Source organism: Babylonia areolata, chromosome 5 (genome assembly GCF_041734735.1).
Source record: "Babylonia areolata isolate BAREFJ2019XMU chromosome 5, ASM4173473v1, whole genome shotgun sequence".
Classification (NCBI taxonomy): Eukaryota; Metazoa; Mollusca; class Gastropoda; order Neogastropoda; family Buccinidae; genus Babylonia; species Babylonia areolata.
In genome coordinates this window covers 3,294,849-3,308,824 of record NC_134880.1, presented here as the reverse complement: position 1 = coordinate 3,308,824, position 13,976 = coordinate 3,294,849, and the positions used below count along the sequence as shown (strand labels likewise).

Here is a 13,976-nt window from a genome sequence, read left to right as displayed (position 1 = left end):
ATGCTTGTGGGATGTGTTGTGTGTGTATGCATTCCAGAAGGTGTATTGTTTTTCTGTGTCAGTGTATGTGTGTGTGTGTGTGTGTGTGTGTGTGTGTGTGTGTGTGCATGAGGAGTGATTGTGGTGTTTCTGTGTGTGTGTGTGTGTGTGTGTGTGTGTGTGTGTGTGTGTGTGTGTGTGTGCATAAGGAGTGATTGTGGTGTTTCTGTGTGTGTGTGTGTGTGTGAGAAGTGGTTGTGGTGTTTCTGTGTGTATGTGTGTGTGTGTGTATGTGTGTTTCTATGTGTGTGTGTGTGCGTGTGCATGTGCACATGAGGAGGAGGTTATTGTTTCTCTGTGTCAGTATGTGTTTATGAGTGTGTGCATGCTTACTGTTTTTTTTAGTCATAGTCTTTCACAAAAGACTAAGCTTTAAAGGAGAGTCCCATCACTGTGAAGAAAGCCTTGATCATACAGCTCTCATTTCGCTGTAGGCAGAAATGTAAGCTTATGATGATCTGTGATATAAGCCAAAAGAATAGCCAAGAGCTAAGGCAGTCTTGCCTCCTAGTTTGAAAATCATAGTCCTTCAAAAAAGACTAAGCTGTGAACAAATTTTCCTGTTGCTGTTGGGAAAACATTGATCATACACTTTGCTGTTGGTCCAGCTGTAAACTTATGTCAGTGTCTAATAAGGGGTCTAAATACACATTTCTAGACCGATGAATTTTCATTTTTTTAACATATTTTAAAATTCTGTTTTCGGTAACACATACATAATTGATCATGCAGCTAGCTCTCACTTTGCTTTTGACCCATCTGAAAGCTTTTTGTCAGTCTCTTGATGTAAGCCTGGCGCTTAGCCCTAGGGACTGACTGTAGGCATGGCTGAATGGTTGTGTGTGTGTGTGTGTGGACAGGTGGACAAACGGGTGTCACGTATGCTGGGGGAGATCCCCCACATGAACCACGCCGGGGCCAACGTCAACCTCACCATCACCACTGACAGCATCAACCTCATGGTCATGGAGACAGGGGAGGTGAGGTGGAGAGATGGGGGTGGGGGTGGGGGTGGTTTGGGTTGGGGGGTGAGTGTGGTGGTGGTGGGTGAGGGTGAGGGTGGTGAGGGATGGTTGAGAGGAGAGAGGTGAGGTGGAGAGAGGGGGTTGGGGTGGGATGAGGGTGGTGGTTGGGGGGTGAGTGTGGTGGTGGTGGGTGAGGGTGAGGGTGGTGAGGGATGGTTGAGAGGAGAGAGGTGAGGTGGAGAGAGGGGGTTGGGGTGGGATGAGGGTGGTGGTTGGGGGGTGAGTGTGGTGGTGGTGGGTGAGGGTGGTGAGGGGTGGTTGAGAGGAGAGAGGTGAGGTGGAGAGAGGGGGTTGGGGTGGGATGAGGGTGGTGGTTGGGGGGTGAGTGTGGTGGTGGTGGGTGAGGGTGGTGAGGGATGGTTGAGAGGAGAGAGGTGAGGTGGAGAGAGGGGGTTGGGGTGGGATGAGGGTGGTGGTTGGGGGGTGAGTGTGGTGGTGGTGGGTGAGGGTGGGGGGTGAGTGTGGTGGGGAATGGTAGAGAGGTGAGGTGGAGAGACGGGGTTGGGGGTGTGTGTGGGGGGCTGGGGGCGGGGGGGGGGGGGGGGGCGGGTGAGGGTGGTGGTGAGAGATCGTTGTGAGAGGCGAGGTGGAGAGAGGGGGTGGTGGGGAATGGTAGAGAGGTGAGGTGGAGAGAGGGGGTTGTGGGGGGCTGGGGGGGGGGGTGAGGGTGGTGGTGAGAGATGTTGTGAGAGGCGAGGTGGAGAGAGGGGGTGGTGGGTGGTGAGGCATGAGGGGGATGGGGTGGTGAAGGGGAGGGATTGTGTGTTGCACGTGGGGTGAGAGTATTTCCTTATTCAGATTTCCATGTTGACATTTTGGCTTTTTTTCCCTCTCCCTTTATTTTACTTTGTTTCGGTATTAAGATACACTGGTCCAGTGATTAAATGGCCCCTGGACCCCAGCTTCAAACTCATCTGTGTTACGAAAAACAGTCACTCACACACTTGATGGTGCTGGTGGTTGTGGGATTGTTGGAAATGTACCAGGAGGCTTCTGCGCATGTGTGTGTTTAAAAGAAGTAGGTTTTGATTTTGATTTTGATTCCTGGCCATGAAAACCATCTGTGAACACATATTTATTAACCCCTGAACTGCTGAACCTCGCTGAAAGGAGATTTGTGTGGCATGGATCTAGATTGTGATGACTACATTTTGTGCGTATTTGATTTTGCTGAGCAGAGGTTGTACAAGCCTGATAGAACACTTTTCCAATATAGAATGATGGCTAATATACTGACGTGTAAGCTCAGTGTAATGACAGTGTGATAACAGCTTTCTCTGATGAGTGTACCCATTAAGAGAAGACAAGGGGTTAAGAATCCTGATTTTTTTTAGATGTTTGTTTTTGTTGGAGAACCTTAGACTGTAGAGCCATACACTGAAGAAGAAGGAGTACATGCAGTGGATTTTTTTTGATTTTTTTTTTAATGTTTCAGATTATTGCTGACCATCCGATGCATGTGGTGTCCTTTGCATCTGGTGGAGATGCGGTAAGAACATTTGACTTTTGGTGTTACTCATGTGCACACACTTACATACACAATACACACATCCTATCCCCAAGGCCTATCACACACACACACACACACACACACACACACACACACACACAGATACACACAGACACACACACAGATACACACAGACACACACACACACACCCACACTAACGCACACACAGAGTTCCTGTCCCACCATTCCTTTTGACATGGGCATGTGGCCCCGTTCAGTAACTGTTTGTCTTGACGCAACTTTTTTTAATTTATTTATTATTATTATGATTACTATTTTTAAAAAATCATTATTTATTTATTCATTTATGTACGCTTATAGTTGACTTCATCAAGTTTTTGCACTTTATACATATTATTATTAGTAGTAGTAGTTCTTTTTTATGTATTTATCTATTATTTATTTACCCCTCTTTTTTTTTTCCTCAAGGCCTGACTAAGCGCGTTGGATTACGCTGCTGGTCAGGCATCTGCTTGGCAGATGGGGTGCAGTGTATATGGATTTGTCCGAACGCAGTGACGCCTCCTTGAGCTACTGAAACTGAAACTGAAACTTGACGCGACATGTCTCCCTCACCACTCACCATGGCCCTGTGTGTGTGCAGGAGACGCTGGACTTTGTGTCCTACGTGGCCAAGGACCCGGCCCTGGGGCGGGCGTGTCACGTGCTGGAGTGTGGAGGGGGTCTGGCAGAGGACGTGGTGACCACCGTGGGTCAGGCCTTTGAGCTGCGCTTCAAACAGTACCTGCAGAAACAGCCCAAGGCTGTGCAGATCCCTGACAGGTGAGGGGGAGTGGGGGTGGAGAGCGATAAGGATTTGTGGTGATGATGTTAACGATATGTATGATGGTTATAAATTATCAAAGGTGGTGTCGAATCAAAGCTACCTATGGTCAAAGAGTCTTTAAGTCTGGAAACATTGTGTTTTTATCTTCATCTTGAGGTATCTTTGATTTTACACCACCTTTTGTTTTGAACTTCTCGTTTTAAAGGGTCCAGCAGTCACTATGTTTTTCTTCTGTGATATGTATGACAGTTGTATCCGACTATGACCATCAGAACAGCAAAGGAGGCAGCTGCTGTCTGGAATATTTGGGCTAGAATTTGATTACAGTGGAGAGTGTCTTGCCCAAGTTACATCCCCACTCTCTCAGCCAAGAGGGCTTTAGAACAGTCAGTGATGGGATGGCCCCTAAAGGCCGTCTAGCCCCCCAAGGCTGCAGTGCTTACTAAGAACAACTTCAAGAGTCATAGTCCGTCACAGAAGACTAAGCTGTATGATAGCAATAAAAATAGCTATGACAAATTTGTTATATGGCTGCACAGCTTTCAGACAGCTGTCAACACTCTGAATGCAAGTTAAACACGCATTCATCTGAGCTTGCCAGGTACTGGGAGAAAGGACGCATGAAGGGTAGCAGTGGTAGAGGGAGCTGCTTTTGGCTTCAAGGAGAGAAATTTGAGATACATATAGAGAGAGATAAAAGAAAAAAGGGCCATTGGCCAAAGGATGTTCAAAATTTGAAGTAATCTGTGTGGTATGGTGGGGAAGGGTGCGGAAGAGAAACTTGTGTCTGAATGAGACATTTTATTATTTTTAGTATGAAGATGATGAAAAGAACTGCTTGTACTTTCAAGAGTATTGCTATGGTAATTTTGATTATGATTATGACTGATTTTTTTTTTAATGTACTTTAAAAAGAACACTCACAAAAACCACATCATTTAAGGGTATGAATCATCGAATGAGTTTGCATATGTGTAGGTATGTTGTGCATGTGCTTGTGTGTGTGTGTGTGTGAAAAAGAGAGAGAGTGTGTGTGTGTTTGTACATGCGTGCGTGCGTGTGTGTGTGTGTGTTGTGTGTTTCAGAGAGAAAGAGTGTGTGTGTGTGTGTGTGACAGAGAGAGAGAAAGAGTGTGTGTGTGTTTGTACATACGTGCGCGCGCGCGCGCGCGTGTGTGTGTGTGTGTGTGTGTGACACAGAGAGAGAGAGTGTGTGTGTGTTTGTACATGTGTGCGTGTGTGTGTGTGTGTGACAGAGAGTGTGTGTGTGTGTTTGTACATGTGTGTGTGTGTGTGTGAGAGAGAGAGAGACAGAGAGAGAGTGTGTGTTTGCACATGTGTGTGTGTGTGTGTGAGAGAGAGAGAGGAGAGAGAGACAGAGAGAGAGTGTGTGTGTTTGTACATGTGTGTGTGTGTGTGTGAGACAGAGAGAAAGAACAAGAAAGAGAGAGAGAGAGTGTGTGTGTGTGTGTGATAGTTTGTTGACATTTATTCAATCTCTAAGGTTTTGTTGTTGTTTTTTCCCAGATGAGAGAACCCTTCCTTTGAAAGAAAGAAAGAGAGAGAGAGAGTGTGTGTGATAGTTTGTTGACATTTATTCAATCTCTAAGGTTTTGTTGTTGTTTTTTCCCAGACGAGAGAACCCTTCCTTTGAAGGGGAGAAGTGGGGGGAGGAGGAGGAGTACTACAACGATCGACCAGGTGCCTGTCCCCCCTCCCCGGGTCCTGAGGGAGCCGCCCCTCCGATTCCCCCCATCCCTGAGTACAATTCTCCATGCAACGTCCCGGTACGTATGCTCACCTTGTCACCACATGTTTTTCACATGTTTTATTGGGTGCATGCTCTTTCACATGTATTTGCTCCAGTTGTATGTGCTGTTGGTGTGTACACATGGATGCAAACATGCACGCACGCACAAACCCACGCACGCAGGCATGATCACACACATGCACACGCGCACAGAGTGACTCACACTGTGCATCATAGAGAGAGAGAGTAGTAAAAAAAATTGTTTATAAATCTACCTCTAGCTGATAATAGAAATAATGTAAGCTCAGGGCAGTCGTTGACAGCAGAAATGATGAAATCTCACGGCTGTCAATTTTTTGGTCATAGGTAGGCTTTTTAAATGCTCACACTCACACACCATAAACACATTTGATTCCTTGCGTGTTTGTAGTAAAAACAATATTATGTGATGATGGTGTGCTGGGAGTAAATGTAATTTTATCTCATGAATATGTTGGATTTTTTCCTCTTTTTTGGGGGGTGGGGGTGGGATGTTTTTTTCACCTGGGATTTGGGACATTTCATTTTCTATATTTTGATGCTGATGAGGGTCATGAAGATTCTCCTCTGGGAGTCAGATTCAATTTGGGAGGACTTGACAAGGCTGTACTCTCCTGATATATCCTGGCATCAACCAGGCTGAGAGATACAGACACCTGCAGTGCTGGTGCAGAACTTTTAGCAGTGCTCCCAAAGACACATTTGTGAAGTGGATGACTCTGTGGTCCCGGTCTTCCCATTTTGACCCTGTAGCACACTCAGCTCCGGACAGGAGCCGGCCACGAACCGAAGAACCACCCCCACCCCCAATCAAACGCATGTCCTCCAAGTCATAATCACTCAGCACTAACCACTTCACCAGGGTGGCTGGTATCTCATGACTTTGAGTTGTCACAGGTTGGCCAGTACATGTCAGTGAAGGACAAGGATGAGGATGGAGTGTACAGTGAAGCCAAAGGCAACTCGCACAACCTCATTGATTTCTCAGACACCTCCACAAACGTCTACGATAATCGGCAAGGTTGGTCCAGAGGAATACTGTTGTTGTTTTTTGTCACAAAGATTATGTTTAATCCCACAATAAATGCCCATTCTGTCTCCCCCTCCTATTTGTGTGTCCTGTAAGCCATACTGGGTACATTTCAAGTGCTGTCAAAAAAAAAAAAGGGGGCGCACAGAAGGGAGGTAATTTACTAAGGGATGTCACTGGCAGCAGCTACTTTTGGTTTCTTTGCATAAGCAGGGTTGTAGTTTGCACAGGACAGGTTTAAGATCTCTGCTGGAGTCTGCAATTGCATTTCATGGTAAGTATGTAAGATAAAGCGTAACTTTAGGGGGAAATTTTCTAATTTTAAGCCTTTCACTTCCAACCGTGGATATATCTGCAGCTCAGGGATAACTGCATTACCATCTGTCCAGCTACTCACTTGCATACGCTTACTTCACTGCAAATGGCGACTGCCTTGATGAATGTTTGAAGCAGCATCTCAGCACATTTGGGCTGGATTTTGATGCAGCTTTTTGTGAATTGAAAAGCTGTTGAGCATGCCAACATGGCTGCCAGGATGTATGGTACAGAAGAGGTGGCCAGAATTTTGTTTGATTTTCCGCACAACGTCATCAATAGGAACTACAAAAACGTGATAGAAAACCAGAGAAATGTTGTTTATCTACTGAAGTGATTCTGGTTATCTTGGTGTTGATTACATGCTTCAAGGTACATCAACAGGAAGGGGTGGGGTGTGTTAGAAGTGGGTATGAAAGAAACCCAATATTTTAGCTTGAAACCTTTCTTTGGGGTTTTCATTAACTATGAAACACTCGATATGAAAGCTTCCAGCAGAAATGTTGTTTACAGTGAGCTTTAGTGGGTGTTTGGGTAGGAGGGTGTGTATATGGGTATGTGAGTGTTTATGTATAGTGTTTTGTTTGGGTAGGAGGGTGTGTATATGGGTATGTGAGTGTTTATGTATAGTGTTTTGTTTGGGTAGGAGGGTGTGTATATGGGTATGTGAGTGTTTATGTAGAGTGTTTTGTTTGGGTAGGAGGGTGTGTATATGGGTGTGTGAGTGTTTATGTATAGTGTTTTGTTTGGGTAGGAGGGTGTGTATATGGGTGTGTGAGTGTTTATGTATAGTGTTTTGTTTGGGTAGGAGGGTGTGTATATGGGTATGTGAGTGTTTATGTATAGTGTTTTGTTTGGGTAGGAGGGTGTGTATATGGGTGTGCGAGTGTTTATGTATAGTGTTTTGTTTGGGTAGGAGGGTGTGTATATGGGTGTGTGAGTGTTTATGTGTAGTGTTTTGTTTGGGTAGGAGGGTGTGTATATGGGTGTGTGAGTGTTTATGTATAGTGTTTTGTTTGGGTAGGAGGGTGTGTATATGGGTGTGTGAGTGTTTATGTATAGTGTTTTGTTTGGGTAGGAGGGTGTGTATATGGGTGTGTGAGTGTTTATGTATAGTGTTTATATCAAAAACAACATGACAGTGGAGGAGAAAACAACATAAGTGCACTTGGTTGTTGTGTCTCAAACATTTGTTGGTATTCGAGCACCATTTCCACACATGGAATAATCAAACTTGAATTTTTTTTTTTTTTTTTTTTAAGGTATTTTGTGGGTTGTTTGGTTTTTTTGTAAAAATCTGAGTCATCTTCATCTCCTCAGGAGTTTTCTCATCCTGTCGACATTGAACATAAGATGCTTACATTCTCCATTCATTTTCCTTCAAGAAAACGTAATTTTACATACTTTGAAGCATGATTTTTATTTTTTTGTGAATTTTTTTTTAGATATTGGTGATTGTTTTGCAAAAATCTCAAATATTGAAATAAAGTGAAAAGGTGAAAGGAACTTATTCATAGTTGATTTTTATTATAACTTTCATCAAGTTGTGAAAATAACAAATTCTGACAAGTCTGATGAATAAGTTATTTTCACAACTTGATGAAAGAGCATCATTGGCATCATTCTACCAAAGTTAAACTCAAATGATTTTTTTATGTATGGGTAACAGTACTCCCCCAAAATATAACTTATAGAACGCTGTTATCTTCTGGGTTTTTTTCTTGTCTTTTCAACATTTTTTTTTATTGGTTTTTTTTTTTTTTTTTTGCTCTGTGTGATCCATTTTCTTCATTATATTTTCCCCGTGGTTTCAGGAGTCGAAGTCGACGACGATCCGAATGATCTGTTGGCTCGTGTGTATGACAATCGCAGTGGTTTGGCCAATGGAGACTCGAATCAACTGAATCCTTTTGACTTTGGTAAGTTTGTATTCTGTGTGTGTGTGGAGGGTGTGTGTGGAGGGTGTGTGTGTGTGTATGCACCCAATGTGCATGTATGCCTCTGTTTGTTTCTGCCAAGGAAATTATAGTCCACATACTTGAATCCTTTATCGCATCTGTGTGTGTGTGTGTGTGTGTGTGTGTGTGTTCTATATTCAGCCCTTTGTGGTCAGTAGGGCTTTAAGCGAGAGGTGTATTGAGCTCAAAAGTTAAATGATGCAAGTTCTAATTTCTATTCATGATGTGTATTTTCCATTTGATTTACCTGTTTTTATTTGATTATAGAAGATGTATTTAAATTTGAACATAAAAAAAAGTTGATCAGAGGTGGCCTTTTTTAAAAGAACCTTTGGTCCTTGTTTACAATGGACAAAAAAAGTTTTACACTGAAAATAAACCACAGTCAAAGTCATGACATTCCATTAAGCTGCAGTATATACAGATAATATTTACTTCTTCCTCGGCCATACATTTAGTGGTGGTCTGGATGCTATTCATCCAGATGAGACAATAAACCGAGGTCCCATGTGCAGCATACACTTTGTGCTCGTTAGAGAACCCACAGCAGCAAAAGGGTTGTCCCTGGCAAAATTTGGTTGTGTGGGACAAACCGTTTTCAAACTCTCATGCCCCATTATCACACCGTTGTGAAATACACTCTGTTCTGTGTTGTGTTTCATTTTCTTTTTGTTGTTTGTTTTTACTTGTTTCTTGTTCACTCTTGTTTCTTTTGCTTGAGCTGAAGACCAGATGTAAAAAAAGCATTTGTGTTACTCAACTATTATCTTAAGATAAAGATTCGTTTCACTTCCTTAAACTGAGAGAAAAAAAAGAAAGAAGAAAAGGTAGAAATTCTGTGAACCAAACTCCCCATCACACTACCTGCGGGGCACCTCAGGGTCGCTGACGGGCAGCCTGGGGCAGGAGACCAGACAGGACGGGGGGTCCACAGTTGACCGGGACCTGATGGAAGCGGGGCTGGACATGGCCGTCGGGGGTTCGGATCCGGGCAAGGAGAGTGCTGCCGCTTCTTCCGGTGAGATTGACTTGCGGCAGAACCCTGGGGCCTCCACAGACGGTCCCTCGGCCCCCGTGTTCGAGGAGTGGTACCACGGAAAGATTGGCAGAAAGGAGGTCAGTTGGTGATGGTGGTGATGGAGGTGTTGTGGACTGTTAGCTTTGTGTGTGGAGGGAAGGGGGGGGCAGGGTGGGGGGGGACAGAGGGGTTGATTCTTGCGTGTGGTAATGAAGCGTGTTTGTGAGTTTATTTACTGTCGTGTGTGTGTGTGTGTGTGTGTGCGTGTGTGTATGTGTGAACTGTCTAGTAGTAGTTTACTGTGGTGTGTGTGTGTGTGCATATTTTAATATCTCAGATACAAAAAGAACAGTTCATAGACTGAAAATTTGTGTATTTCCGTTGTTGTATTAATTGCATTTTTATCCCCCCAAAAAATCAGTAGCGGCAGATAGGATGACAAATTGAAGAACATAGGTTCTTGTCAGACCTGTCTGTGTCTGTGTCTGTGTCTTTATGGTGTTTGTATGTCGGAAGTAGAAGAATTCAGTGAAAAGAGATCAGGTGACAAAGGTATAGAACAAAGCCTTTCACTGAACACTTAGGTACTTGTATTTTGTATGTTTACTGATTTGCTCAACAGAGTCTTGTATTTGGGATCAGTTGTTTTGATCTATGATATAGTCTTGTATTTCATATGGGGTTTTTTTTGGGGTTTTTTAGTGATTTGCTGTATGTGGTCTTGAATTTTAGATATATGTAAAGTGATTTGCTATGTGTAGTTTAGATGTTCAGAGCTTTGCTCAATACAGTCTTGTATTTTGGACATGTTTAGAGGATTTTGCTGTGTAACGTCTGGCAGTGGGTGGATGAACTCTTTTTTTTCGTTTCATTTTGTTTCGTTTCTCTCACTGTGTTCCACAACTGACAAAAGCCTCTTGAAAATAAAATTCTTTTCTTTTGTTCTGCATCGTTTCTCTCACTCTGTCACTCGCTGACACACTCCCCGGACTTGGCTTCAGGCGGAGAAGCTGCTGGAGCTGGACGGTGATTTCCTGGTGCGGGAGGCCAGCAACAGCTCCACCCAGTTCGTGCTGAGCGGCAAGCAGAGCGGCAACGTCCGGCATCTCCTGCTGGTCGACCCGGACGGCATTGTGAGTCTGGATGGACGAGCGGGACGGGAACAGGGACCATGATGGGGGACCGGGACTGGGACCAGACGTACAGACCTCCTTGCCGGACTGCAACAGACATACAGACCTCCTTGCCGGACTGCAACAGACATACAGACCTCCTTGCCGGACTGGGACAGACATACAGACCTCCTTGCTGGACTGGGACAGACATACAGACCTCCTTGCTGGACTGCAACAGACATACAGACCTCCTTGCTGGACTGGGACAGACATACAGACCTCCTTGCTGGACTGGGACAGACATACAGACCTCCTTGCCGGACTGGGACAGACATACAGACCTCCTTGCTGGACTGGGACAGACATACAGACCTCCTTGCCGGACTGGGACAGACATACAGACCTCCTTGCCGGACTGGGACAGACATACAGACCTCCTTGCCGGACTGCAACAGACATACAGACCTCCTTGCCGGACTGGGACAGACATACAGACCTCCTTGCCGGACTGGGACAGACATACAGACCTCCTTGCTGGACTGCAACAGACATACAGACCTCCTTGCCGGACTGGGACAGACATACAGACCTCCTTGCTGGACTGGGACAGACATACAGACCTCCTTGCTGGACTGGGACCAGACGTACAGACCTCCTTGCTGGACTGCAACAGACATACAGACCTCCTTGCTGGACTGGGACAGACAGACAGACCTCCTTGCCGGACTGGGACAGACAGACAGACCTCCTTGCTGGACTGGGACAGACATACAGACCTCCTTGCTGGACTGGGACCAGACGTACAGACCTCCTTGCTGGACTGGGACCAGACGTACAGACCTCCTTGCCGGACTGGGACCAGACGTACAGACCTCCTTGCCGGACTGGGACAGACAGACAGACCTCCTTGCCGGACTGGGACCAGACAGACAGACCTCCTTGCCGGACTGGGACAGACAGACAGACCTCCTTGCCGGACTGGGACCAGACGTACAGACCTCCTTGCCGGACTGGGACAGACAGACAGACCTCCTTGCCGGACTGGGACCAGACAGACAGACCTCCTTGCCGGACTGGGACAGACAGACAGACCTCCTTGCTGGACTGGGACCAGACGTACAGACCTCCTTGCCGGACTGGGACCAGACGTACAGACCTCCTTGCCGGACTGGGACAGACATACAGACCTCCTTGCTGGACTGGGACAGACAGACAGACCTCCTTGCCGGACTGGGACAGACAGACAGACGTTTACTTTTTTTGTTGTTGTTTTTTGTTGTTGTTTTTGTTTGTTTGTTTTTTTGTTTGTTTTTTTGTTTTTGTTTGTTTGTTTTTTGTTTTTTCTCAAGGCCTGACTGAGCACATTGGGTTGCGCTGCTGGTCGGGCATCTGCTTGGCAGATGTGGTGTAGCGTATATGGATTTGTCCGAATGCAGTGACGGCTGCTTGAGCTACTGAAAACTGAAACTGTGGCATCGTGGGTCTTCCTTTATACAGTTGTGTTGTAAAGGAAAACCAACTCGGTGCAACCAAAGAAAAAAACGAATGAAAAACAACAGATGCACAGATAGAGATCATACAGATAGGTAGGGACAGACAGAAAGATGGCTATTTATTTACCAGTGGTATCGTGGGTCTTTCTTCATACAGTTACGTATATGAAGAAAACAAACTTGATGCAGCCAAAACAAAAATGAAAGAAAAATTCCTAACATACAGGTAGAGATAGGTACTGACAGACAGACGGACGGACAGACAAAAATACAGACAGTTGGAAACTTATCAGTCTATGGCTTTTGTAAGCCTTTCTTTACACAGGTGTGTAAGGAAAACAAACTAAATGCAACAGAAGTTTCTCTCTCTCTCTATCTCTCTCTCTCTCTCTTTCCTCTCTCTCTCTCTCTTTCCTCTCTCTCTCTCTGTGTCGCTCTCCTCTCTGTCACTGTCTCTATCTCTCTCTCTCTGTCACTCTCTCTCTCTTTCTCTCTGTCACTCTGTCTCTCTCTCTCCTCTCTCCCCCTGCCCCTCTGTCTCTCTCTCTCTCTCTCTGTCTTCTGTTGCCTAAAAGGGCAGGATGTAAAAAAAAAAAAAGTGATAATACTTGTTCCATTACCCTCTTTAAATCAAATTTGCTTTGTTCCATTTCCCTCTCTCATTCTCATATAAGTTTATTTGTTAATATTTTTCCTCTGGTCTTATTATACCATCACGAGGAAACCTTCTTGCATGATTCTCATCCACAACTTTGTTGCTTTTATCTTCCTGTAACTTATGTCATTTTTAACATGTCTTACAGTACGGTGCTTATTTTGGTAAGTCTTATTGCAATGTGGTTTGAGCCTTCTGGTTGTGAGAGAAAAGCGCAATGAAAGTAAGATCTGTTATTATTGTTATTATTATGATTATTGTTATTATTATGATTATTGTCATTACTATCATCACCATCATCATCATCTTCATTCTCCTTCTTCTTCTTCTTCATATTATTATCAATACTACTATCAATGATAAGACCATGCTCATTTTAATATGTCTTATTACAGTGTGGTTTGAGCCTTCTGGTTGTATGGGAAAAGTGCAATAAAAATAAGATCTATTATTGTTGTTATTATGAATATGATTATTATAATTATGATTATTATCATTATTTTTATTTCTATTATTGTTATTACTTTCATCGTCTTCGTACATTGTCTTCTTCTTCATATTATTGTTATCATTGATACTGTTATTATTGTTATTTACCATCTTATCTAAAAGATCTTTTCATTTTTCTTTCTTCCCCGCAGGTGAGGACAAAGGACTTCATCTTTGACAGCGTCAGCCACCTGATCAACTACCACCGCCAGAACAGCCTTCCCATCATCACGGAAGGCAGCGAACTGCGATTGATTCGACCCATCAAAACATGCATCACCGCCATTTAGTATTCACATGCACACAGTGGTGACACCGTGCACATTCGGACATCATGGGTTGGGAGAAAAACAGAAAGAAAAGAAAAAAGGTGGGAGGGGCTTGTTTCATCAACTTTTTTTTTTTTTTTTTTTTTTCCTTTTTTCTTTTTTTCTTAATCTGCCTTGCATCATCTCCCAGTGTAGCCCCCCCCGCCCCCCCCCCCCACCCCCTTTTTTTTTTTTTAAAGAATTTTTTTTTGTAAAATATGTGATGAAGATGCGGAGCAATCATTTCTGATCTTTTTAAAAGATATTTTTCAAATAGAATTAGAAGACTAGACCAGTACTGTTACAAAAGAATGGAATGTCTGCTATGCTCTGGGGGTTTTTTTGTTTTGTTTTTTTTGGTTTTGTTTTGGTTTTTTTGTCCCCATTTTTGTGTGTTTAGATTAAGTGAATATGAACCACACTGTGATCAGTTCTGAGGCTGATG

General features: G+C 44.1%; 1 protein-coding gene across 3 annotated transcripts in view; it reads left to right on the top strand.

Annotated features, from left to right (window-relative positions):
- LOC143281864 (SHC-transforming protein 1-like) overlaps positions 1-13,547 on the top strand; it is a 33,457-nt gene extending 19,910 nt beyond the window's left edge. For all 3 annotated transcript variants that reach the window (XM_076587121.1, XM_076587122.1, XM_076587123.1), the window contains exons 5-13: positions 900-1,019; positions 2,500-2,553; positions 3,180-3,358; positions 4,995-5,148; positions 6,048-6,171; positions 8,310-8,414; positions 9,334-9,569; positions 10,473-10,604; positions 13,376-13,547. In XM_076587121.1, coding sequence (XP_076443236.1) covers positions 900-1,019; positions 2,500-2,553; positions 3,180-3,358; positions 4,995-5,148; positions 6,048-6,171; positions 8,310-8,414; positions 9,334-9,569; positions 10,473-10,604; positions 13,376-13,513 — 1,242 coding nt within the window. In that variant the 3' untranslated portion in view covers positions 13,514-13,547. The remainder of the gene's footprint in view (positions 1-899; positions 1,020-2,499; positions 2,554-3,179; positions 3,359-4,994; positions 5,149-6,047; positions 6,172-8,309; positions 8,415-9,333; positions 9,570-10,472; positions 10,605-13,375) is intronic.
- Positions 13,548-13,976: the final 429 nt, after the last annotated feature.